We start from the raw sequence: 26,533 nt of genomic DNA, 5'->3' as shown, positions 1-26,533 counted from the left end.
TAGTGTGTTTAAAGTTGTAAATTTCAGATTACGCATATTCACCCCCCTCTAGGCGACTTTCAATTGGTATAAGAGCCAGTGCTTCCTTGGGATCTGCACTTAGGAGGATAAATATGATTTTCCTGAGGAAGGCGGGGATGCGGGTGTGTAGGTCGACATGAGGTCGCAGAGTAGTGTAGTGAGGACGAAGAGCGTGGATGAGGGCCAACTAATCACGGAGAGGATAGCGGCAAACGCGGCGAAGGCAGAGGAAGGGGAGGGCAAGAGAGTGAGGATCGCAGGGAGAAAGGAGAGGTGGTGATGAGGAGGTGGCCCACGGGAGAGGCAGATGAAGGGTAGGGCAAGTGAGCGAGGATGCGGCGATTCCTTCCATGGGCGAGACGTGGATTGGGGCGATTTCTTTGAGCGGTCGGCGAGACAGTTGTGGATACCCGCGTGGATTTGGGCAAGGACGGAGATTCCTTCTAGCCGAAGCGCGGGCGACGATTGCGTGCCTTCCTCACAGCGAGGCATGGAAGGGGCAGGCGCGACGACGATCTGATTTAGAGGCGGCGGAAGGGGAGCAAGGGCAGAACCACATGGTGCGGAGGGGGCGTGCTAGCTGGCGATGGCAGGCGAGCGCAGCGCGTGGGGAAGACGACATCGATGGAAAGGAGCGCGGCGTGCGGGCGGGATGCGGAACTGACAAAACCGTGCACCACTGACCAATGTGGTAGGCACTTAAGTAGTAGTAGAGATTACGATCAATATATTACAACCGCGGCGACGTTGAGTCGTGCTGGCGAGCGCTGGCGGGGGAGCGCTAGAGCGGACTGGACAGTGGGGCCGCCGGGGCGGGATGGGGGTTGAGCCGAGTGCGGCCAGGCCGCCGGCCGCCAAGATCCGCTCATCCGCCGAGCGCTGGAATGGGACTGAGTGTGCGGCCAGGCTGCAAGGGGACTCCAATACTGCATACCTGCGACCAGGCTGCTAGGCGGGGACTGCAGGCCTGTGGCCACTGGCCAGGCTGCAAGTCGTACCTGTTGATGTGCCTGAGTCTCTGGGCATACGGGATGGGTGAAGACGCATGAAAGTCCACGCCTATCCAAACCCATCTACATCTATAGTTATCAACCGTTTTAATCTACAATACAAAATAAACTCACTTAACCTAATTCGTTTACAAATTAAACACATCACAACACACCAAAATAAATTCATTCCTTAAACCTATCTAAAATACACGTTTACACTCACTCTATTTGCAGGCCTACCCGTGAGTCTCTCTGTAAGAGAGATTATGAGACAGTTGAGTGATTCAGCTCCAACCACCTAGCGAGTAGAGATTCCAACATAAACGACAGGGCCAGGGCAGTTTACGTGTGCACAACCGTACGTGTCGACTAGCATAGTACTCCTTTACAACAGTAGTATCAGAGGCTCGAGAGAATGAGTGAATGACCGATGAAGCTCTCTTGTGTTTGTAATAACTGATAAGTATAGTAACCCAAGTCCTTTCCGTCCGAGAGCAGTAATGGCACCGTCAGTCCTGGTACCTCTCCGACTCCGATCTATACTAGATGTAGGCAGGCAGGTTGCTGGGACGACGGACGACGCTCAGTTGCATTGCATTGCATTGCAGTGTAGCAGGCATCTCCGTGGGCAATTGCTGGCTGGCCTAGCTAGCTAGAAGTATCTCATATCCGGGTATAGGAGTATCTCTCTCGCTTTCTCTAGCCATGACGCTGGTGAGGATGCCTTGCCGCCTCTGCTGCTTCCTGCTCGTCGTCGCCGCCTCCGCCGTCTCCGGGCGGGGGCGGGTGGTCACCACCCTCCCGGGCTACGAGGGCCGCCTCCCCTTCCACCTCGAAACAGGGTACGTATGCATGTGTACGTACGTGATGCATGACGTTTTTATTAGTAAGCGCGCGCGGCTCATCTGAAAACTAACTGGAACGACGACGACTACGACACTGATCGAGTGGTGTGCACTAAAGGTATGTGGAGGTGGACGAGGACGCCGGCGCGGAGCTCTTCTACTACTTCGTCCGGGCCGAGTCCGGCGCCGACGACAGCGACACCCCGTTCGTCCTCCGGATCCCCGGCGGCCAACGCTGCTCCGCCTTCAGCGGCCTCGCCTACGAGATAGGTAGGTAGGTACGTGCACAAGAGATCATTGCATGCATGGTTGGTTGCTTCACGCGCCTGCATGCACTGCAGGTCCCATCATGTTCGTCGTGGAGCCCTACAACGGCAGCTTGCCGCGCCTGCGCTACAACCCAAACTCGTGGACAAAGGTCACCACCCTCTTCGTTCTCTCTTCCCTTCTATTCTGCTGCTAATATACATATATGTCACTAGTTACCGGTAAACATTTTATTTACCACCAAAATACAGTCCACAACAAAAAAAAACATCTGTGCCGTTAGGATTGCCCTATTGAATATTCAAGACACATGTCATGAGCATGCATGAATCTAACGAATGAGACGCCAAGAAAATCTATGAGGACTGGATGCAAAGAAAAAAAGTATTGTAGAGACGATTAAATTAACATATCGATATATGTGCCGTGAATTTTGTGGCAGATAGCCATGACTGCTTTTACACCGATTTTTTTTCTTGTCCACATCAGTTTTTTTTTTCCTTGACACAAAACATTTCTCTATCTTGTCCTGAGAATAAATCGATAGTCTTACCCAACGTATGGAGTTCTAACTCGCGCATTTTAATCGCCTCCTTCCAAGGGCGGAGCCACAAAAAAATTTATGAGAGGCTCAACTAAAGGACGTAATCTTCAATAGTACAGAGAAGCTTTATATTGGCGGTTCTAAAGCTATTTATACTGACGTTTTTTAGTGCCGGCAGTGGTAGGGGCCAGTGGAAATCGGCATTTTCACTGGCGGTTCGCAAGTGGAAATTGTATTTTTATTAGTGGTTTTCTTAAGCAAACCGTCAGTAAAAATATCATTACCACCGGCGGTTGCTTTAAGTGAACCGCCAGTGAAAATATATTTACACTGACGGTTCCTTAAGCCGGCTCTACCTGTTTATTTTCACTGGCGCACGGTAACTAAAACCGTCAGTATAAATTTGTGTGTACCGCAAGCTTAGAGCACTTTTCTACTAGTGCTTAGATAAATACAATAGTTTAAAATAGTCTTATATTCAAACATCGAAGAACAATGAAAATTATAAAATATGTAATGAGAACTATAGGATGCAATTTTAGAAGATACTTTAGGGGCCTCTATGGAATCTGGAAGAGGTAGGGGGTTTAGGCTCTCTCCAGCAGCGTCCCTTAAATTTCATCCCCTAGAGTTAGGGGGCTTAGGCTGTCTCCAGCACCGTTGCATCTATGGTCTGTCCCTGCCTGCTTCTAATAATTAAGAAAGGCTTTGAGACCATAGAAAATTGTATTGGTTAGGAAGGGTTCAGGCGAGTCGAGCATTATGCCTAGCCAATAATCGTCTTATGTCTAGGTCGGAACTATATATGGGCCAGAGCTGGGGTATACAAGATTATGCATCGGATTATTAGATTGGCGCAAGAAATATATATATAGAGATGCACAAGAGGATAATTTATAGAATTGTCTAAATTATTGGACTTGGACACGGTCATAACGCTTTTGATTGATAAGTAACAACACTGCCAAGTTTAGAGGTATGGCTCTTCCCTACTATGTGTAACCTTCTATCCTTAACATAATAACCTTCAGGACATCATAAAATTAAGTTCAAATTACTACAAATCTTGCCAAATGGTGGACCAACCAAATTGGCTTAGTCATATTATCGACCACTTGACCTGTGGAAGATATTAGTCAACCTCTACATGTTTGGTGCGACAACAAAAGTATGGCTTCGTCATGAGATATGTAGCATCCATATTGTCACACCAGAGAGTCTACTGTTGTGGTCATTGTATGCCAAGTTTCTAAACAATACTTACATCCAAATAAGTTCTACGGTAGCATTAGCGACTTCTTTTTATTTAGCCTTCATACTGGAATTTGAGATATTTAGGTGTTTGTGGAACTCTAAGAAATGAGATTTCCACCAAAGAAGACAGTGTAACCACTAGTGCTACACCCATCATCCAGGTTGCCAGCCCAATCCACATCAAAAAAAGCACTCAGTACTGAGGAACCTAACTTTGTGATGTAGAGCCCTAGATCAAAGGTAATATGAATATACCACAATATGTGCTTCATCACTGCCCAATAAGAGGTAGTTGGTGTCGACATATACTAACAAACTCGATTAACCGAGAAGAGTATATCATGACATGTGAATAGTAAGTACTAGAGAGAACCAATCACACTACAATAACATGTAGCATCTTTTGGTGAGAGAGGTGTACCATCGTGTAGAAAGAGCTTGTCGGTAGGCAACATCGGGGTAGTGATGCCTTTTATAATTCTCCATGTTGGTGCACAACAAAATTTCCTTGATGTATTTGAGAGCACCTAGAGGGGGGTGAATAGGTGATCCTGTAAAATTCAACAACTTATAGCCACAAATCTTGGTTATACAAATGTTAGTGTGACTAAGTAGTTGCAAAGCGAGTTCTTGTGGCCAGGACAATCACAAAGAGATCAACACAATAGACACGCGATTTTATCCCGTGGTTTGGCCAAGTAACACTTGCCTACTTCCGCGTTGTGGCGTCCCAATGGACGAGGGTTGCACTCAACCCCTTTCAAGTGATCCAATGATCAACTTGAATACCACGGCTTTTCTTTGCTTATCTCTTTTTCCCATTTGCGAGGAATCTCCACAAGTTGGAGTCTCTCGCCCTTACAACAAAGATCACAATGAAAGCACGGTGGGAAGAGCAACACACACTAGAATTAAATCCACACCACAAACACGCACACAAGTGAGAAGATGAGCACACAAAACACGCGTGGGGAGTTTACAACTCGAAAAGTGCTCCAATCTCAAGAACGATGAACGATTGCGTGAAAGTGAGGACTAGAAGTCTTGGAATGCTTAGAGTGTGCTTGGGTGACTCCTCCATGTGCCTAGGGGTCCCGTTTATAGCCCCAAGGCAGCTAGGAGCCGTTGGAGGCCAACAAGGAAGGCCAAAGTTTCCTTCTGTCGGGTGGCGCACCGACAGTCCGGTGCACCACCAGACAACCACTATTCATGTCCGGTGCGCGATCTCCTTCCTTTTCTAGCGCAGACGACCGTTGCAACTCCGGGCTGTTGGTGCACCGGACACTGTCCAGTGCACACCGGACAGTCCGGTGCCCCCTGTCGACCGTTGGCGCGGGCCACGCGTCGCCCGCGGATTGCGCGGCCGACCATTGCGCTGGCGGCCGTTGGCTCACCGGACAGTCCGGTGAATTATAGCCGTACGCCGCCAAATTCTCCCGAGAGCGGCCTGTTCACCGGAGTCCAGCCTGGCGCACCGGACACTGTCCGGTGGACCACCGGACAGTCCGGTGTGCCAAACTGAGCTGAGTCTTGGCTGTACCAAGCCAAGTCTTTTGCATCTCATTTCTTTTCTTCTTTTCTTTGTTTCTAGCACTTAGACAAAATATGTTAGTACTCAAAACAATGTACTAGGTCTAGAAACGTACCTTGTTACATGATTTGCACTTCTCTCTTCATTTGGTACATAATAACTTACTCACTATGTGTTGGACACTTAATCACCAAAATATAATAGAAATGGCCCAAGGGCACATTTCCCTTTCAATCTCCCCATTTTTGGTGATTTATGCCAACACATCAAAAAGTAATGCAAAACATGCAACATCGATTCAAGTTGAAGACCAAATTGTTTTTAACTCTAATTTGGCATATTTGGATCATTCTTTGCCACCACTTGGTTTGTTTTTGTAAATCAAATTCATTTTCCTATCTCTAAGTCAAACTCACTTGTTTGGGCATTGAGAGTGATAATCCAAGAGTGAAAATGATCAAGATCCAAAACTCCCCCTTTTTCCCATAATCATATATTCTCCCCACAAGAGACCAAATTTTGGAATAAGAGTATTTTGGACAAATCAATAATTCTAACTCTACTATTTTCAAAATTCTCAAGTGGTAGCTGATCCATTTGCTTTGGCCTTAATTCCCCCCCTTTGGCATTAAACACCAAAACAGGATCATTCTTGGCCCTTCAACCCCATTGCCTCACCAAAAATGTCAATTAAGAGCAAAAAGGCAATAAGAGCAAGGGAATGAACTTGGAGGTGAGTACACTAATACCGGGGTGCAGTGGAAGTCTTTGCATGGTCCAAGTTCACCTTTCCCTTTCAATCCACCGTTGAGACTATATCAAGTACACTTAAACACAAAGGTTAGTCTTCAAGGGTCAAGTTGTAGCACTTCTCCCCCTAGATATGTGCATCATTCACACATGGACTTGTGAGGTCCGGGGATCCCTTGCACAACTTGAGCACCAAGAGTAAGCAACAAATTGAATAAATGTAACATGATCAAAGGCATAAAACACATGTATGCTATAGATCAATCCAAGTTACGTGAATCTAAGACATTTAGCTCACTACGCAGCCTGCAAAAGGTTTTCTCATCTAAAGGCTTGGTAAAGATATCAGCTAGCTGGTTCTCGGTGCTAATATAGAACATTTCGATATCTCCCTTTTGCTGGTGGTCTCTCAAGAAGAGATGTCGGATGTCTATGTGCTTAGTGCGGCTGTGTTCAACAGGATTATCTGCCATGCGGATTGCACTCTCATTGTCACACAGGAGTGGGACTTTGCTCAGATTGTAGCCAAAGTCCTGGAGGGTTTGCCTCATCCAAAGTAGTTGCGCGCAACACTGTCCTGCGTCAACATACTTGGCCTCAGCGGAGGATAGGGCAACGGAGGTTTGTTTCTTAGAACTCCAAGACACCAGGGACCTTCCTAGGAATTGGCACGTCCCTGATGTACTATTCCTATCAACCTTGCATCCAGCATAATCGGAGTCTGAGTATCCAATCAAGTCAAAGGTAGACCCCTTTGGATACCAGATCCCGAAACAAGGCGTAGCAACTAAATATCTAAGAATTCGCTTAACGACCACAAGATGACATTCCCTTGGATCAGATTGAAATCTAGCACACATGCATACGCTAAGCATAATATCCGGTCTACTAGCACATAAATAAAGCAATGACCATATCATAGACCGGTATGCCTTTTGATCAATAGACTTACCTCCTTTGTTGAGGTCGACATGTCCGTCGGTTCCCATTGGCGTCTTCGCGGGCTTAGCGTCCTTCATCCCAAACCTCTTGAGAAGATCTTGAGTGTACTTCGTTTAAGAGAGGAAGGTGCCGTCCTTGAGTTGTTTCACTTGGAACCCAAGAAAGTATGTCAATTCACCCATCATCGACATCTCAAATTTCTGTGTCATCACCCTCCTAAACTCCTCACAAGACTTTTGGTTAGTAGAACCAAATATTATGTCATCGACATAAATTTGGCACACAAAAAGGTCACCGTCACAAGTCTTAGTGAAAAGAGTGGGATCGGCTTTCCCAACCTTGAAAGAATTAGCAATTAAGAAATCTCTAAGGCATTCATATCATGCTCTTGGGGCTTGCTTAAGTCCATAGAGCGCCTTAGAGAGCTTAAAAACGTGGTCAGGATACCTGTCATCCTCAAAGCCAGGGGGTTGTTCCACGTACACCTCCTCCTTTATTGGCCCGTTGAGGAAAGCGCTCTTCACATACATTTGAAACAACCTGAAAGAGTGGTGAGCGGCATAGGCTAACAATATTCTAATGGACTCTAGCCTAGCCACAGGAGTAAAAGTCTCCTCGAAATCCAAACCTGCGACTTGGGCATAACCTTTTGCCACAAGTCAAGCCTTGTTTCTTGTCACCACCCCGTGCTCGTCTTGCTTGTTGTGGAACACCCACTTGGTTCCCACAACATTTTGCTTTGGACGTGGCACTAGGCTCCAAACTTCATTCCTCTTGAAGTTGTTGAGCTCTTCCTGCATGGCCAACACCCAGTCCGGATCTTGCAAGGCCTCTTCTACCCTGAAAGGCTCAATAGAAGAGACAAACGAGTAATGCTCACAAAAATTAGCTAATCTCGAGCGAGTAGTTACTCCCTTGCTTATGTCACCCAGAATCTGGTCAACGGGGTGATTCCTTTGTCGCTCGGACTTGAGTTGGAGGGGCCAGTGGTGCTTCTTCCTCCATAGCTTGTTCTTCTTGTGCTCCCCCTTGATCACACGCCTCTTCTTGAGGAACCTGTCCATCATCTTGAGTAGGGGGATGCACCATTGTGAGGAAGAAGGTTGATCTTGCTCTTGTTGTTCTTGTGGTCGCACATCTCCAATCGCCATGGTGCGTATTGTGGCCGTTGGAACATCATCTTCATCTACATCATCAAGATCAACTTGCTCTCTTGGAGAGCCATTAGTCTCATGAAATAGAACGTCGCTAGAGACTTCAACCAAACCCGATGATTTGTTGAAGACTCTATACGCCCTTGTATTTGAGTCATACCCTAGTAAAAACCCTTCTACAGCTTTGGGAGCAAATTTGGAATGTCTACCTTTCTTCACCAAAATGTAGCATTTGCTCCCAAATACACGAAAGTAAGAAACATTGGGTTTGTTACCAGTAAGGAGTTCGTAGGAGGTCTTCTTGAGGAGACGATGCAGATAGAGCCTGTTTATGGCGTGGCAAGCTGTGTTCACAGCTTTCAACCAAAACCGCTCGGGCGTCTTGAACTCTCCAAGCATCGTCCTCGCCATGTCGATTAGCGTCCTATTCTTCCTCTCTACCACACTGTTTTGCTATGGTGTGTAGGGAGCAGAGAACTCATGCTTGACACCTTCCTCCTCAAGGTACTCCTCAACTTGTAAGTTCTTGAACTCGGACCCGTTGTCGCTCCTTATCTTTTTCACCTTGAGCTCAAACTCGTTTTGAGCCCTCCTTAGAAAGCGCTTTAGGGTCCCTTGGGTTTCTGATTTATCCTGCAAAAAGAACACCCAAGTGAAGCGGGAAAAATCATCAACAATTACTATACCATACTTACTTCCTCTGATGCTAAGGTAGGCGACGGGTCCGAAGAGGTCCATGTGAAGAAGCTCCAGCGGTCTTGATGTTGTCATCACATTCTTGCTGTGATGAGTGCTTCCCACTTGTTTCCCTGCCTGACAAGCAGCACAAGGTCTATCTTTTTCGAAACATACATTGGTTAGTCCTAACACATGCTCTACCTTTAGAAGTTTATGAAGGTTCTTCATCCCAACATGTGCTAGATGGCGATGCCACAGCCAGCCCATACTAGTCTTAGCGATTAAGCATGCATCTAGATCGGCCTCCTCTTTCGAAAAATCAACTAAGTAGAGTTTGCCATCTAATACACCCTTAAACGTTAATGAACCATCACTCCTTCTAAAGATAGAAACATCAACATTTGTAAACAAACAATTGTAGCCCATGTGGCACAATTGACTTACAGACAGGAGATTATAGCCTAGCGACTCTACTAAAAATACATTGGAAATAGAGTGCTCGCTTGTGATGGCTATTTTTCCCAAACCTTTGACCTTGCCTTGATTCCCATCTCCAAAAATAATCGTATCCTTGGAATCCTTGTTCTTGACGTAGGAGGTGAACATCTTCTTCTCCCCCGTCATGTGGTTTGTGCAACCGCTGTCGATAATCCAGCTTGAGCCCCCGGATGGATAAACCTGCAAGGCAAATTAGGCTTGGGTTTTAGGTACCCAACTCTTGTTGGGTCCTACAAGGTTAGTCACAATAGCTTTTGGTACCCAAATGCAAGCCTTGTCTCCTTTGCATTTGGATCCCAATTTTCTAGCAACCACTTTTTCATTTTTACATGAAAGTACAAACGTAGTGTTGCAAGCATGAAAGACAGTGGTAGGTTTATTACACATTTTCTTAGCAGCATGAGACACAATATTTCTCCTAGGCCTACCATTAAAATTAGAGCTTGAAGCAAACATAGCATGTGAATCACAAGCATCATGATCATATCTCCTATTATGACTATCAATTACATGAAAGCATGATTCTTTTGATCACTACTAGCCATAGGGGCCTTCCCTTTCTCCTTGTTGGGAATGGGAGCCCTTTGGCTTGTTAAGTTCTTGGCTTCCTTTCGAAAGCCAAGTCCATCCTTAATTGAGGGGTGTCTACCAATTGTATAGACATCCCTAGCAAACTTTAATTTATCAAAATCTATCTTGCAAGTCTTAAGTTGAGCATTAAGACTTGCCACTTCATCATTTAATTTAGTAATGGATGCAAGATGTTCATTACAAGCATTAATATTAAAATCCTTGCATCTATTGCAAATTACAACATGTTCCACACATGAACTAGATTTATTAGCTACTTCTAGCTTAGCATTTAAATCATCATTAACACTCTTTAAGCTAGACACAGTTTCATGACAAGCAGATAACTCAGAAGATAGCATTTCATTCCTTTTAACCTCTAAAGCAAGAGATTTTTGCACACTAACAAACTTATCATGCTCTTCATACAAAATATCCTCTTGCTTTTCTAAAAGTCTATCCTTTTCATTTAAAGCATCAATTAACTCATTAATTTTATCTACTTTTGCTCTATCTAAACCCTTAAATAAATCGGTATAATCTACTTCATCATCACTAGAATCATCATCGCTTGAAGTAGTATATTTAGGGGTTTCTCGAACGCTTACCTTTTTCTCCTTTGCCATGAGACAAGTGTGGCGTTCGTTGGGGAAGAGAGAGGACTTATTGAAGGCTGAGGCAGCAAGTCCTTCATCGTCGAAGTCGGAGGAAGAGCAGTCCGAATCCCATTCTTTGCCAAGATGCACCTCGCCCTTCGCCTTCTTGTAGGCATTCTTCTTCTCCCTCTTCCCGCTCTTTTCTTGTCCCTGGTCACTATCATTATCGGGACAGTTTGCAATAAAGTGACCAGTCTTACCACATTTGAAGCAGGAGCGCTTTCCCCTTATTTTGTTCTTGTTGGGGTGCTCCTTGCGTCCTTTAAGAGCGGTCTTGAAGCGCTTGATGATGAGCGCCATTTCATTCTCGTTGAGCCTGGCAGCCTCTACTTGTGCTACCTTGCTTGGTAGCGCCTCATTGCTGCTTGTTGCCTTGAGCGCAACGAGCTGCGGCTCGTAGATGGGCATGTGGCCATTTAATGCATCATCAACATATCTTGCCTCTTTGACCATCATGCGCCCGCTCACAAATTTTCCGAGTATTTCCTCGGGTGTCATCTTTGTGTACCTAGGATTTTCACGAATGAGGTTCACAAGATGAGGGTCAATAACAGTAAAAGACCTGAGCATAAGTCGGACGATGTCGTGGTCCGTCCATCTTGTGCTTCCATAGCTCCTAATCTTGTTGACCAGGGTCTTGAGCCTGTTGTATGTTTGTGTTGGCTCCTCTCCCGTGATCATCGCGAACCTTCCCAGATCGCCTTCCACCAACTCCATTTTGGTGATCATGGTGGCGTCGTTTCCCTCATGTGATATTTTGAGGGTGTCCCAGATTTGCTTGGCGTTGTCCAAGCCGCTCACCTTGTTGTACTCATCCTTGCACAAGGATGCTAGCAAAACAGTGGTAGCTTGTGCATTCTTATGAATTTTCTCATTGATAAACACAGGGTTATCGGTACTGTCGAAATACATTCCATTTTCAACTATCTCCCATATACTAGGATGGAGAGAAAAATAAGTGACTATGCATTTTGTGACTCCAAAAAGTGTAGTCCTCTCCATCAAAGTGTGGAGGTTTACCAAGAGGAATTGAAAGCAAATGAGCATTGGAATTGAAAGGAATACGAGAATAATCAAATGAATAATTTGAATTAACTGGTTTCTTTTTCTCGTCGTCGTCGTCTCTTGGTGAAGAAGAAGATTCGTCGCTGTCGTAGTAGACGATCTTCTTGATGCGCCTCTTCTTCTTCTCGTCCTTCTTCTTGTGACTTGAGCCAGAGTCAGTGGGCTTGTCATCTCTTGGCTCGTTGAAGACGGACTCCTTCTCCTTATCGTTGACCACCATCCCCTTTCCCTTAGGATCCATCTCTTCGGGCGATTAGTCCCTTACATGAAGAGAACGGCTCCGATACCAATTGAGAGCACCTAGAGGGGGGTGAATAGGTGATCCTGTAAAATTCAACAACTAATAGCCACAAATCTTGGTTATACAAATGTTAGTGTGACTAAGTAGTTGCAAAGCGAGTTCTCGTGGCCAGGACAATCACAAACAGATCAACACAAGAGACACGCGATTTTATCCCGTGGTTCGGCCAAGTAACACTTGCCTACTTCCATGTTGTGGCGTCCCAATGGACGAGGGTTGCACTCAACCCCTTTCAAGTGATCCAATGATCAACTTGAATACAACGACTTTTCTTTGCTTATCTCTTTTTCCCGTTTGCGAGGAATCTCCACAAGTTGGAGTCTCTCGCCCTTACAACAAAGATCACAATGAAAGCACGGTGTAAGGTTGGGAAGAGCAACGCACACTAGAATTAAATCCACACCACAAACACGCAGACAAGTGAGAAGATGAGCACACAAAACACGCGTGGGGAGTTTACAACTCGAAAAGTGCTCCAATCTCAAGAACAATGAACGATTGCGTGAAAGTGAGGACTAGAAGTCTTGGAATGCTTAGAGTGTGCTTGGGTGACTCCTCCATGCGCCTAGGGGTCCCTTTTATAGCCCCAAGGCAGCTAGGAGCTGTTGGGGGCCAACAAGGAAGGCCAAAGTTTCCTTCTGTCTGGTGGCGCACCGGCAGTCCGGTGCACCACCGGACAGCCACTGTTCATGTCCGGTGCGCGATCACCTTCCTTTTCTAGCGCAGACGACCGTTGCAACTCCGGGCTGGTTGGCGCACTAGACACCGTCCGGTGCACACCAGACAGTCCGGTGCCCCCTGCCGACCGTTGGCGCGGGCCACGGGTCGCCCGTGGATTGCGCGGCCGACCGTTGCGCTGGCGGTCGTTGGCTCACCGGACAGCCCGGTGAATTATAGTCGTACGTCGCCAAATTCTCCCGAGAGCGGCCTGTTCACCGGAGTCCAGCCTGGCGCACCGGACAGTCCGGTGTGCCAGACTGAGATGAGTCTTGGCTGTACCAAGCCAAGTCTTTTGCATCTCATTTCTTTTCTTCTTTTCTGTGTTTCTAGCACTTAGACAAAATATGTTAGTACTCAAAACAATGTACTAAGTCTAGAAACGTACCTTGTTACATGATTTGCACTTCTCTCTTCATTTGGCACATAATAACTTACTCACTATGTGTTGGACACTTAATCACCAAAATATAATAGAAATGGCCCAAGGGCACATTTCCCTTTCAGTATTTGCGTTGTGTGAGGATCAGTCTAGTAGATATATGATGAACTCCAATGCCTAGAAAATATTTGGGTCGACCAAGATCATTCACCACAAACTCAACTTGAAGTCATTGGAGGAGCTAATGATGATAATGTCATCCACATAGATGAGGATATACATATGAATGTTGACTTGATTAAAAATAAATAAAGATACATCTGCCTTAGACTCATGAAATCCCCAACAAAGCAAGGTGCCACTCAACCGAGAAAACCAAGCACTATACCTGTTTAAGATTGTATAAACATTTATCAAACTTTCATATATAATTGGGATATGTGGAGTGTTCAAAACTGACGATTGGCTTCATATAAATGTCTTCATCGAGAAATCCATGAAGAAAATAATTTTAAATGTCAATTTATCAGAGTGAACACCCCCAAAAACGTCAAGGATAAAAAGAGGTAGATGGTGGTCAACTTCACAACTAGATTGAAGGTGGCATGATCACCAATCTGATACTGTTGCTTGAAACCTTTAGCGGCCAAATGGGCCTTGTAACGATCAATAGATCTATCTAACTTGTATTTGAGTTTAAAAATTCATTTAGAGTGAATGATATTTAGGTCAACATGAGGAGGAACAAGATGTCAAGTCTTGATTTAATGTGGGCATCAAATTTTTCTTTCATTGCACGATGCCACGAAAGGTGCTTCATATCAGTCAAATGTGATGATGGCTCTTCAATAGAAGTTCGAGTAATAGAATGTGTCACTGTACCATCAGTACATTGTTTCAGTTGTGGGATATTATATTTCATATGTATATCATATGAATTTCGTACGGTGTCAGCAGTGGGAGCAACAATTTGAATTGGTAGTCTCATCAGTATCATGGAGTGACGTTGGATTAGGTGCCGCTTCTACACCAGATTTTGTGGGCCCACATTGTTTGCTAAGGGAGAGCCAAGAACAAATGAGGCAGCTAGAGAAGGCATCATGACTGCCACACCTAAATGATAAATAGCTAGTGGACTTAGTTCCTAATGTAGCATATGCAGGTGGATGTTTTGAGGCTAGAGAACAAGAAACAAATGTTGTTGCTTCTAGTGTGTGCATTGCGTCAGTCATAGATCTGAGATGGCTCTTAGCACCACAACAGGCATGGTCATCATGCACGAGGAACTAGGCTCGAATCCTGAAGTTTTTGCATTCATTAGTGCTGTAGACATTGGATTTGAAAAAAATCAAACAATTGGTTATTATTCCAATCAACCGCTACTATCCTAGGAGGGTGAATCAATGTTGGATGAAAGATTTAAAAAAAGAAAAATATGCTCATCAAATATGACTTCATTGAAAATATATACACTCTCAATATCCATGTCAAGGCATTGTACCCTTTATGAATAGCACTATAACCAATTTAAACACATGGTTTAGAATAAAAAGATAATTTGTATTGATTGTATGGATGAATATGAGGACAACACACACAACCAAAGGTGTGTAGCATAGAATAATTAGGTGTTGTGTTAAACAATATTTTTAGAGGGCACAAATCATCTATGACTTGATTAGGGAGGTGATTTCTGGGATATGTGGCAATGATGAAGGATTCATCCCAAAATTTGACTGGCATGCTGGCTTGAGCTAGGAGAACGAGACTGATTTCAACAATGCGATGATGTTTGTGTTCAACTGAACCATTTTGCTGATGGATATCAGGACATGACACATGATGGGTGGTGCCCATTTAATGAAGAATTGGTTATGAAGTTTTTGGTATTCCCCACCCCAATTGGTGTCAAGGAGGTGTTTGACATGAGCTTGGGAAATAAAGAAAATGTGGTGAACATCAATCCTATCATTCATGAGATAGACCCACATGAATTTGTAAAATCATTAATGAAACTAATATAATATTTGGAACCACAAAAAAAATAGGGATAGGGTCCCAAACGTCAGAAAAAATAAATTCGAGTGGTGCCATAGATCTATGATATAGATTATGGTATGGTAATTGATGACTCTTTGCTAACTGACACATATGACAAACTGAGAAACTAGTAGAGTCCATGAGACATGGAAGATTATTAATACTTTAAATGGACCAAACCACTTGAAGAGATGGATGGCTAGACTGAGCATGCCACTGATGTGGACACGCAGAATAGCTCACAAGTGCTTGCTTGGTGAACTCAATATTATCTCTTGCCCATTCCGTGTTCTGCCTTTTCGATTCCCTCCTCCCCGCGCACAGTCCATTCCCATGTTCTGCCACCATTCTATATCTATCATTCTCATTCCTCCTCCCCGCAAAGCCCATTCTCATTCCCATTCCCCCGTACACACGTCGCCTAGCTAAAATTTAAAAAAATACACATAGCCCCAAGGGGATTCGAACCCACAACCTCTCAAGCAAATGCTAGCAGTAGCAACCACTACACCACATGTGTGTTTATGTCTACATCTATAATAGAAAACACATCTACTACATCTCTCTCAAAGCCCACCTGCTACCCTTGCACAATGCGTAGTATTAGATAAGTATCACCGAGATTCTTGAATTATATTTTTGGATGGAGGGAGTAGTATTTAAATAAGAGCCTTGCATGAAATTTCTTTTGTTTGAATAATGTTTTCAACTTAAATTCCTTTTTTGCATGCGTGACATTTATTCTTCGTAATATTTTTTCCATGGATCTGACTTGTGAGTCATTTTTATAAACCAATGCCAAACATGAATCCATGTTTCTTACTTGGAAACCCTGAACAAACACCATTAGCGGGAGGCACTCGTGTTGGAGTCGCTCATCGACGGCAAGAAGAAACTTGGCGACTGCCAGTTCGACCTCTAGAAATAGTCCTACATGGCCACATGTGCCGCTATGTACAACAAGCTCCGGCGCAGCCGCCGCTTGGACACGGTGCAGAGCGGCTGCTCCGCGCTGTCCATCGTCAAGCAGGGGGACCTCATGGTCGTCACCAACGTCGGCGACTCTCGGGTTGTTCGGGGCACCGCATTCGACGACGACGCCATCACGTCGTCCAGCTCATCGTCCACTTGAAGCCCAACCTTCCACGTAAGTCGCTACTGACTGGCCACGAATTCTTGTGCGCTCATATGATGGTCGTTGCTGACGTTGTATGAGTGTCCTCGAACACGATGTATGTAGAGGAGTAGCGCATCCGGTGGTGCAACGGCCAGGGGTACTACCTTGCTAATGAGCCCGGGGTGCACTTCGTTTTACAGCCCAGCCAAGAGTCATCAGTACTCGGTATGTTGTGCGCGTTCGACGACTACTATATCGAGGACTGTGGCGTCATCTTGGCGCCAGAGGTGACACAGAGGAGGACCGACAACAATGACCAGTTCGTCATCCTCGCCACAGTTGGGTAGCTTTTGTGCCGGCTTGCCTTTAATTCTCTTCGCAAACACACACTTGCCTTTTTGTTTAAGCAAAAGCGTATGGTGGTACTGATAGTCGCCTAGAGGGGGGGTGAATAGGGCGAAACTGAAATTTACAAAAATAATCACAACTACAAGCCGGGGTTAGCGTTAGTAATAATAAATGAGTCCGCAAGAGAGGGCGCAAAACAAATCGCAAGCAAATAAGGAGAGTGACGCGTGGATTTGTTTTACCGAGGTTCGGTTCTTGCAAACCTACTCCCCGTTGAGGAGGCCACAAAGGCCGGGTCTCTTTCAACCCTTCCCTCTCTCAAATGGTCCCTCGGACCGAGTGAGCTTTCCTTCTTCTCAATCAACCGGGAACAAAACTTCCCCGCAAGGGCCACCACACAATCGGTGCCTCTTGCCTCGGTTACAATTGAGTGTTGATCACAAGAGCAAAAGAGAAAGAAAGAATGCGATCCAAGCGCAAGAGCTCAAAAGAACACGGCAAATCTCTCTCGCTAGTCACTAAAGGCTTGAGTGGAATTGGAGAGGATTTGATCTCTTTGTATGTGTCTAGAATTGAATGCCTAGAGCTCTTGTAGTAGTTGAGAAGTGGAAAACTTGGATAGCTATGAATGTGGGGTGGTTGGGGTATTTATAGCCCCAACCACCAAACTTGACCGTTGGTTGGAGGCTTCTGTTCGATGGCGCACCGGACAGTCCGGTGCACACCGGACAGTCCGGTGCCCCTGCCACGTCATCATTGCCGTTGGATTCTAGCCGTTGGAGCTTCTGACTTGTGGGCCCGCCTGGGTGTCCGGTGCACACCGGACATGCACTGTTTGATGTCCGGTGCACCTGTATGGGCAGCCCTGACGTCTGCGCGCGCTGCGCGCGCATTTAATGCCGCGCAGAGAGCCGTTGGCGCCGCAGAGAGCCGTTGCTCCGCTGGTACACCGGACAGTCCGGTGCACACCGGACAGTCCGGTGAATTATAGCGGAGCGGCGGCTGCGCGAACCCGAGGCTGGCGAGTTCCGGAGGCCGAGCTTCCTTGGAGCACCGGACATGTCCGGTGCACACCGGACAGTCCGGTGAATTATAGCGCGCTGGCTTCCGAGAAATCCCGAGGGTGAAGAGTTTAAGTCTGGGTCCCCTGGTGCACCGGACAGGTGCTGTTCACTGTCCGGTGGCACACCGGACAGTCCGGTGCGCCAGACCAGGGGTGCCCTCGGTTGCCCCTTTGCTCCTTTATTGAATCCAACACTTGGTCTTTTTATTGGCTGAGTGTGAACCTTTTACACCTGTATAACTTATACACTAGAGCAAACTAGTCAGTCCAATATTTGTGTTGGGCAATTCAACCACCAAAATTATTTAGGAACCAGGTGTAAGCCTAATTCCCTTTCAATCTCCCCCTTTTTGGTGATTGATGCCAACACAAACCAAAGCAAATGTAGAAGTGCATAATTGAACTAGTTTGCATAATGTAAGTGAAAAGGTTACTTGGAATTGAGCCAATATAACTACTTACAAGATATGCAAGGAATGTTTCTTTCTTATATAACATTTTGGACCACGTTTGCACCACATGTTTTGTTTTTGCAAATTCTTTTTGTAAATCCATTTCAAAGATCTTTTGCAAATAGTCAAAGGTATATGAATAAAAGTTTTGCAAAGCATTTTCAAGATTTGAAATTGTCTCCCCCTATTTCAAATGCTTTTCCTTTGACTAAACAAAACTCCCCCTAAAAGAGATCCACCTCTTAGTGTTCAAGAGGGTTTTGATATACCATTTTTGAAATACTACTTTCTCCCCCTTTTGAACATAATAGGATACCAAATGATAAAGACTTTTGGAAAGCACTAAGTTTTTGAATTTGGTGGTGGTGGTGCGGTCCTTTTGCTTTGGGCTCATTTCTCCCCCTTTTTGGCATGAATCGCCAAAAACGGAATCATTAGAGCCCTTGAAGTGCAATCTTCCCCTTTGGTCATAAATAAGTGAGTTAAGATTATACCAAAGACGAAGTCCTTTTGCGTTTGAGCTTTTACTCTCTCCCCCAAGGAGGAAGTCCTTTTCCTTGATGCTCATTTCTCCCCAGAGAAGAGAGAGTTGCTCGGAGTGGTGGCGAAGTATGAGTTACGGAGTGGAAGCCTTTGTCTTCGCCGAAGACTCCAATTCCCTTTCAATATACCTATGACTTGGTTTTGAAATTGACTTGAAAACACATTAGTCATAGCATATAAAAGAGATATTATCAAAGGTATTTAAATGAGCTATGTGTGCAAGCTAGCAAAAGAAATTTCTAGAATCAAGAATATTGAGCTCATGCCTAAGTCTGGTAAAAGATTGTTCATCAAGTGGCTTGGTAAAAATATCGGCTAATTGATCTTTAGTGTTAATGTAAGAAATCTCGATATCCCCCTTTTGTTGATGATCCCTAAGAAAATGATACCGAATGGCTATGTGCTTAGTGCGGCTATGTTCGACGGGATTGTCGGCCATTTTGATTGCACTCTCATTATCACATAGCAAAGGGACTTTGGTTAATTTGTAACCGTAGTCCCGCAGGGTTTGCCTCATCCAAAGCAATTGCGCGCAACAGTGTCCTGCGGCAATGTACTCGGCTTCGGCGGTGGAAAGAGCGACCGAATTTTGCTTCTTTGAAGCCCAAGACACCAAGGATCTTCCCAAGAACTGGCAAGTCCCTGATGTGCTCTTCCTATTAATTTTGCACCCCGCCCAATCGGCATCCGAATAACCAATTAAATCAAATGTGGATCCCCGAGGGTACCAAAGCCCAAACTTAGGTGTATAAGCCAAATATCTCAAGATTCGTTTTACGGCCGTAAGGTGGGATTCCTTAGGGTCGGATTGGAATCTTGCACACATGCAAACGGAAAGCATAATGTCCGGTCGAGATGCACATAAATAAAGCAATGAACCAATCATCGACCGGTATACCTTTTGATCCACGGACTTACCTCCCGTGTCGAGGTCGAGATGCCCATTAGTTCCCATGGGTGTCTTGATGGGTTTGGCATCCTTCATCCCAAACTTAGCAAGAATGTCTTGAGTGTACTTTGTTTGGCTAATGAAGGTGCCCTCTCGGAGTTGCTTGACATGGAATCCTAGAAAATACTTCAACTCCCCCATCATTGACATCTCGAATTTCTGTGTCATGATCCTACTAAACTCTTCACATGTAGACTCGTTAGTAGACCCAAATATAATATCATCAACATAAATTTGGCATACAAACAAGTCATTTTCAAGAGTTTTAGTAAAGAGTGTAGGATCGGCCGTGCCAACTTTGAAGCCATTAGCTATAAGGAAATCTCTTAGGCATTCATACCATGCTCTTGGGGCTTGCTTGAGCCCATAAAGCGCCTTAGAGAGCCTATAGACATGGTTAGGGTACTCACTGTCTTCAAAGCCGGGAGGTTGCTCAACATAGACCTCTTCCTTGATTGGTCCGTTGAGGAAGGCACTTTTCACATCCATTTGATAGAGCTTAAAGCCATGGTAAGTAGCATAGGCCAATAATATGCGAATTGACTCAAGCCTAGCTACGGGTGCATAGGTTTCACCAAAATCCAAACCTTCGACTTGTGAATACCCTTTGGCCACGAGTCGAGCTTTGTTCCTTGTCACCACACCATGCTCATCTTGCTTGTTGCGGAAGACCCATTTGGTTCCTACAACATTTTGGTTAGGACGTGGAACTAAATGCCATACCTCGTTCCTCGTGAAATTGTTGAGCTCCTCTTGCATCGCCACCACCCAATCCGAATCTTGGAGAGCTTCCTCTACCCTGTGTGGCTCAATGGAGGAAACAAAAGAGTAATGTTCACAAAAATGAGCAACCCGAGATCGAGTAGTCACCCCCTTATGAATGTCGCCGAGGATGGTGTCGATGGGGTGATCTCGTTGGATTGCTTGGTGGACTCTTGGGTGTGGCGGTCTTGGTTCTTCCTCATCCTCCCTTTCTTGATCATTTGTATCTCCCCCTTGATCATTGCTATCATCTTGAGGTGGCTCGTCTTCTTGATTTTGCTCTTCATCATTTTGAGCTTCATCCTCATTTTGAGTTGGTGGAGATGCTTGCATGGAGGAGGATGGTTGATCTTGTGTACTTGGAGGCTCTTCGGATTCCTTAGGACACACATCCCCGATGGACATGTTCCTTAGTGCGATGCATGGAGCCTGTTCTTCACCTATCTCATCAAGATCAACTTGCTCCACTTGAGAGCCGTTAGTTTCATCAAACACAACGTCACAGGAGACTTCAACTAGTCCAGTGGACTTGTTAAAGACCCTATATGCCCTTGTGTTTGAGTCATAACCAAGTAAAAAGCCTTCTACAGTTTTAGGAGCAAATTTAGATTTTCTACCTCTTTTAATAAGAATGAAGCATTTGCTACCGAAAACTCTAAAATATGAAATGTTGGGCTTTTTACCGGTTAGGAGTTCATATGATGTCTTCTTGAGGATTCGGTGAAGATATAACCGGTTGATGGCGTAGCAGGCGGTGTTGACCGCTTCGGCCCAAAACCGGTCCGGTGTCTTGTACTCATCAAGCATGGTTCTTGCCATGTCCAATAGAGTTCGATTCTTCCTCTCCACTACACCATTTTGTTGTGGCGTGTAGGGAGAGGAGAACTCATGCTTGATGCCCTCCTCCTCAAGGAAGCTTTCAATTTGAGAGTTCTTGAACTCCGTCCCATTGTCGCTTCTTATTTTCTTGATCCTTAAGCCGAACTCATTTTGAGCCCGTCTCAAGAATCCTTTTAAAGTCTCTTGGGTTTGAGATTTTTCCTGTAAAAAGAATACCCAAGTGAAGCGAGAATAATCATCCACAATTACAAGGCAATACTTACTACCGCCGATGCTTATGTAAGCGATCGGGCCGAATAAGTCCATGTGTAGTAGCTCCAGCGGCCTGTCGGTAGTCATGACATTTTTGTGTGGATGATGAGTGCCAACTTGCTTCCCTGCTTGGCATGCGCTACAAATCCTGTCTTTCTCAAAATGAACATTGGTTAGTCCTAAAATGTGCTCTCCCTTTAGAAGCTTATGAAGATTCTTCATCCCAACATGGGCTAGTCGGCGGTGCCAGAGCCAACCCATGTTAGTCTTAGCAATTAAACATGTGTCGAGCTCAGCTCTATCAAAATCTACTAAGTATAGCTGACCCTCTAACACACCCTTAAATGCTATTGAATCATCACTTCTTCTAAAGACAGTGACACCTATATCAGTAAAAAGACAGTTGTAGCCCATTTGACATAATTGGGAAACAGAAAGCAAGTTGTAATCTAATGAATCAACAAGAAAAACATTGGAAATGGAATGGTCAGGTGAAATAGCAATTTTACCCAAACCTTTGACCAACCCTTGATTTCCATCCCCAAATGTGATAGCTCGTTGGGGATCTTTGTTTTTCTCATATGAGGAGAACATCCTTTTCTCCCCGGTCATGTGGTTTGTGCACCCGCTGTCGAGTATCCAACTTGAGCCCCCGGATGCATAAACCTACAAAACAAATTTAGTTCTTGACTTTAGGTACCCAAACTGTTTTGGGTCCTTTGGCATTAGATACAAGAACTTTGGGTACCCAAACACAAGTCTTGGAGCCCTTGTGTTTGCCCCCAACAATTTTGGCAACTACCTTGCCGGATTTGCTAGTAAGCACATAAGATGCATCAAAAGTTTTAAATGAAATGGCATGATCATTTGATGCATTAGGAGTTTTCTTTCTAGGCAACTTGGCACGGGTTGGTTGCCTAGAGCTAGATGTCTCACCCTTATATATAAAAGCATGGTTAGGGCCAGAGTGAGACTTCCTAGAGTGAATTTTCCTAATTTTGCTCTCGGGATAACCGGCAGGGTACAAAATGTAACCCTCGTTATCCTGAGGCATGGGAGCCTTGCCCTTAACAAAGTTAGACAAATTTTTAGGTGGGGCATTAAGTTTGACATTGTCTCCCCTTTGGAACCCAATGCCATCCTTGATGCCAGGGCGTCTCCCATTGTAGAGCATGCTTCTAGCCAATTTAAATTTTTCATTTTCTAAGTCATGCTCTCTAATCTTAGCATTTAGTTGAGCTATGTGATCATTTTGTTTTTTAATTAAGGCTAGGTGATCATGGATAGCATCAACATTAATATCTCTACATCTAGTACAAATGGAAATATGCTCAACATTAGATGTAGAGGGTTTGCAAGATTTTAGTTCAACAACCTTAGCATGCAACATATCATTTTCAGTTCTAAGGTCGGTAATAGTAGCATTGCAAACATCAAAATCCTTAGCCTTAGCAATTAGTTTCTCATTCTCATTTCTAAGGCTAGCAATGGAAACATTTAACTCATCAATCCTAGCAAGCAAATCAACATTATCATTTCTAGGATCAATGCAAACATGAGAATCTACCTTAGCAATTAATTTAGCATTTTCATTTCTAAGGTTGGCAATAGTGTCATGGCACATGCTTAGCTCACTAGATAATTTGTTACATTTTTCTACTTCTAGAGCATAAGCATTTTTAACCTTAACATGTTTCTTATTTTCCTTGATTAGGAAGTCCTCTTGGGAGTCCAAGAGATCATCCTTTTCATGGATGGCACTAATTAGTTCATTTAATTTTTCCTTTTGTTCCATGTTAAGGTTAGCAAAAAGAATGCGCAAGTTATCCTCCTCATTTTTATCATCATCCTCATCACTAGATGTTTCATATTTAGTGGAGGACCTTGATTTTACCTTCTTTTTGCCGTCCTTGGCCATGAGACACTTGTGGCCGACGTTGGGGAAGAGAAGGCCTTTGGTGACGGCGATGTTGGCGGCGTCCTCGTCGTCGGAGGAGTCGCTTGAGCTTTCGTCGGAGTCCCACTCCCGACAAACATGGGCATCGCCGCCCCTCTTCTTGTAGTATTTCTTCTTCTCCTTTCTTCTTCCCTTCTTGTCGTCGCCCCTGTCACTGTCACTAGACATAGGACATTTTGCAATGAAGTGACCGGGCTTACCACACTTGTAGCAAACCTTCTTGGAACGGGGTTTGTAGTCCTTCCCCTTCCGTTGCTTGAGAATTTGCCTAAAGCTTTTGATGATTAGGGCCATCTCCTCATTGTCGAGCTTGGAGGCGTCAATTGGTTGTCTACTTGGTGTAGACTCCTCCTTCTTCTCCTCCGTTGCCTTAAAGGCCACCGGTTGCGCCTCGGATGTGGAGGGCTCGTCAAGCTCGTTGATCTTCTTGGAGCCCTTAATCATGCATTCAAAGCTCACAAAATTCCCGATAACTTCCTCGGGGGTCATTAGTGGATATCTAGGATTCCCACGAATTAATTGTACTTGAGTGGGGTTAAGGAAAATAAGTGCTCTTAGAATAACCTTAACCACTTCGTGGTCATCCCATTTTGTGCTCCCGAGGTTGCGCACTTGGTTCACCAAGGTCTTGAGCCGGTTGTACATGTCTTGTGGCTCCTCCCCTTGGCGAAGACGGAAGCGACCGAGCTCCCCCTCGATCGTTTCCCGCTTGGTGATCTTGGTGAGTTCATCACCTTCGTGCGCCGTCTTGAGTAGGTCCCAAATCTCCTTGGCGTTCTTCAATCCTTGTACTTTGTTGTATTCCTCCTTGCTTAGGGAGGCAAGGAGGATAGTTGCGGCTTGGGAGTTGAAGTGCTCGATTTGGGCCACTTCGTCCGTGTCATAGTCCTCATCCCCTACGGATGGTACCTGTACACCATACTCAACAACATCCCATAATCTTTTGTGGAGAGAGGTTAGATGAAATCGCATCAAATTACTCCACATAGCATAATCTTCACCATTAAAAGTTGGTGGTTTGCCTAATGGGACGGAAAGTAAAGGTGTATGTTTAGGAACGCGAGGGTAGCGTAGGGGGATCTTACTATACTTCTTACGCTCTTGGCGTTTAGAAGTGACGGACGCCGCGTCGGAGCCGGAGGTGGAGGTCGATGAAGTGTCGGTCTCGTAGAAGACCACCTTCCTCATCCTTTTGTGCTTGTCCCCACTCCGATGCGGCTTGTGAGAAGATTTTTCCTTCTTCTCCTTGTGGTGAGAAGAGGAAGATCTTTTCTCCTTCCGCTTGGAGGAGTTCTTCTTCTTCTCCCTTTTCTTGGTGCGGGACTCTTCCGATGAGGTGCTCCCTTGGCTTGTAGTGGGCTTGTCGCCGGTCTCCATCTCCTTCTTGGCGTGATCTCCCGACATCACTTCGAGCGGTTAGGCTCTAATGAAGCACCGGGCTCTGATACCAATTGATAGTCGCCTAGAGGGGGGGTGAATAGGGCGAAACTGAAATTTACAAAAATAATCACAACTACAAGCCGGGGTTAGCGTTAGTAATAATAAATGAGTCCGCAAGAGAGGGCGCAAAACAAATCGCAAGCAAATAAGGAGAGTGACGCGTGGATTTGTTTTACCGAGGTTCGGTTCTTGCAAACCTACTCCCCGTTGAGGAGGCCACAAAGGCCGGGTCTCTTTCAACCCTTCCCTCTCTCAAATGGTCCCTCGGACCGAGTGAGCTTTCCTTCTTCTCAATCAACCGGGAACAAAACTTCCCCGCAAGGGCCACCACACAATCGGTGCCTCTTGCCTCGGTTACAATTGAGTGTTGATCACAAGAGCAAAAGAGAAAGAAAGAATGCGATCCAAGCGCAAGAGCTCAAAAGAACACGGCAAATCTCTCTCGCTAGTCACTAAAGGCTTGAGTGGAATTGGAGAGGATTTGATCTCTTTGTATGTGTCTAGAATTGAATGCCTAGAGCTCTTGTAGTAGTTGAGAAGTGGAAAACTTGGATAGCTATGAATGTGGGGTGGTTGGGGTATTTATAGCCCCAACCACCAAACTTGACCGTTGGCTGGAGGCTTCTGTTCGATGGCGCACCGGACAGTCCGGTGCACACCGGACAGTCCGGTGCCCCTGCCACGTCATCATTGCCGTTGGATTCTAGCCGTTGGAGCTTCTGACTTGTGGGCCCGCCTGGGTGTCCTGTGCACACCGGACATGCACTGTTTGATGTCCGGTGCACCTGTATGGGCAGCCCTGACGTCTGCGCGCGCTGCGCGCGCATTTAATGCCGCGCAGAGAGCCGTTGGCGCCGCAGAGAGCCGTTGCTCCGCTGGTACACCGGACAGTCCGGTGCACACCGGACAGTCCGGTGAATTATAGCGGAGCGGCGGCTGCGCGAACCCGAGGCTGGCGAGTTCCGGAGGCCGAGCTTCCTTGGAGCACCGGACATGTCCGGTGCACACCGGACAGTCCGGTGAATTATAGCGCGCTGGCTTCCGAGAAATCCCGAGGGTGAAGAGTTTAAGTCTGGGTCCCCTGGTGCACCGGACAGGTGCTGTTCACTGTCCGGTGGCACACCGGACAGTCCGGTGCGCCAGACCAGGGGTGCCCTCGGTTGCCCCTTTGCTCCTTTATTGAATCCAACACTTGGTCTTTTTATTGGCTGAGTGTGAACCTTTTACACCTGTATAACTTATACACTAGAGCAAACTAGTCAGTCCAATATTTGTGTTGGGCAATTCAACCACCAAAATTATTTAGGAACCAGGTGTAAGCCTAATTCCCTTTCAGGTACGTGTCTGATGACTAACGATGTACGAGGGATTTTCTTCTGGTATGTGTGAAACATGCTCTCCAATGATGAGACCATGCAAATCATGACATATATCGAAGTCTGCATGATACTGATGGTTGCAATGTAGTGGTGAAACAGATAGATTATAAATAACTAAATTTATGTATGGCCAGAATCACAAATTGATTATGAAACATTTTCTCATAACGGTATAACACACATTTTGTATATAGGTTATCGTAGTATACTGGTATTATATATTC

At 45.3% G+C, this 26,533-nt stretch overlaps 1 protein-coding gene across 1 annotated transcript in view; it reads left to right on the top strand.

Annotated features, from left to right (window-relative positions):
• Positions 1 to 1,607: 1,607 nt before the first annotated feature.
• The window catches only part of LOC100217293 (serine carboxypeptidase 1), a 34,049-nt gene continuing 9,123 nt past the window's right edge, over positions 1,608 to 26,533 (top strand). Inside the window, exons 1-3 of the mRNA NM_001143643.1 lie at positions 1,608 to 1,855; positions 1,977 to 2,128; positions 2,200 to 2,276. Of these exons, the coding sequence (NP_001137115.1) occupies positions 1,719 to 1,855; positions 1,977 to 2,128; positions 2,200 to 2,276 (366 nt within the window). The 5' untranslated portion in view covers positions 1,608 to 1,718. The remainder of the gene's footprint in view (positions 1,856 to 1,976; positions 2,129 to 2,199; positions 2,277 to 26,533) is intronic.

The sequence above is a fragment of the Zea mays genome, chromosome 2, assembly GCF_902167145.1.
Source record: "Zea mays cultivar B73 chromosome 2, Zm-B73-REFERENCE-NAM-5.0, whole genome shotgun sequence".
NCBI classification, from domain to species: Eukaryota; Viridiplantae; Streptophyta; class Magnoliopsida; order Poales; family Poaceae; genus Zea; species Zea mays.
This window is presented reverse-complemented; position numbering and strand designations above follow the sequence as displayed.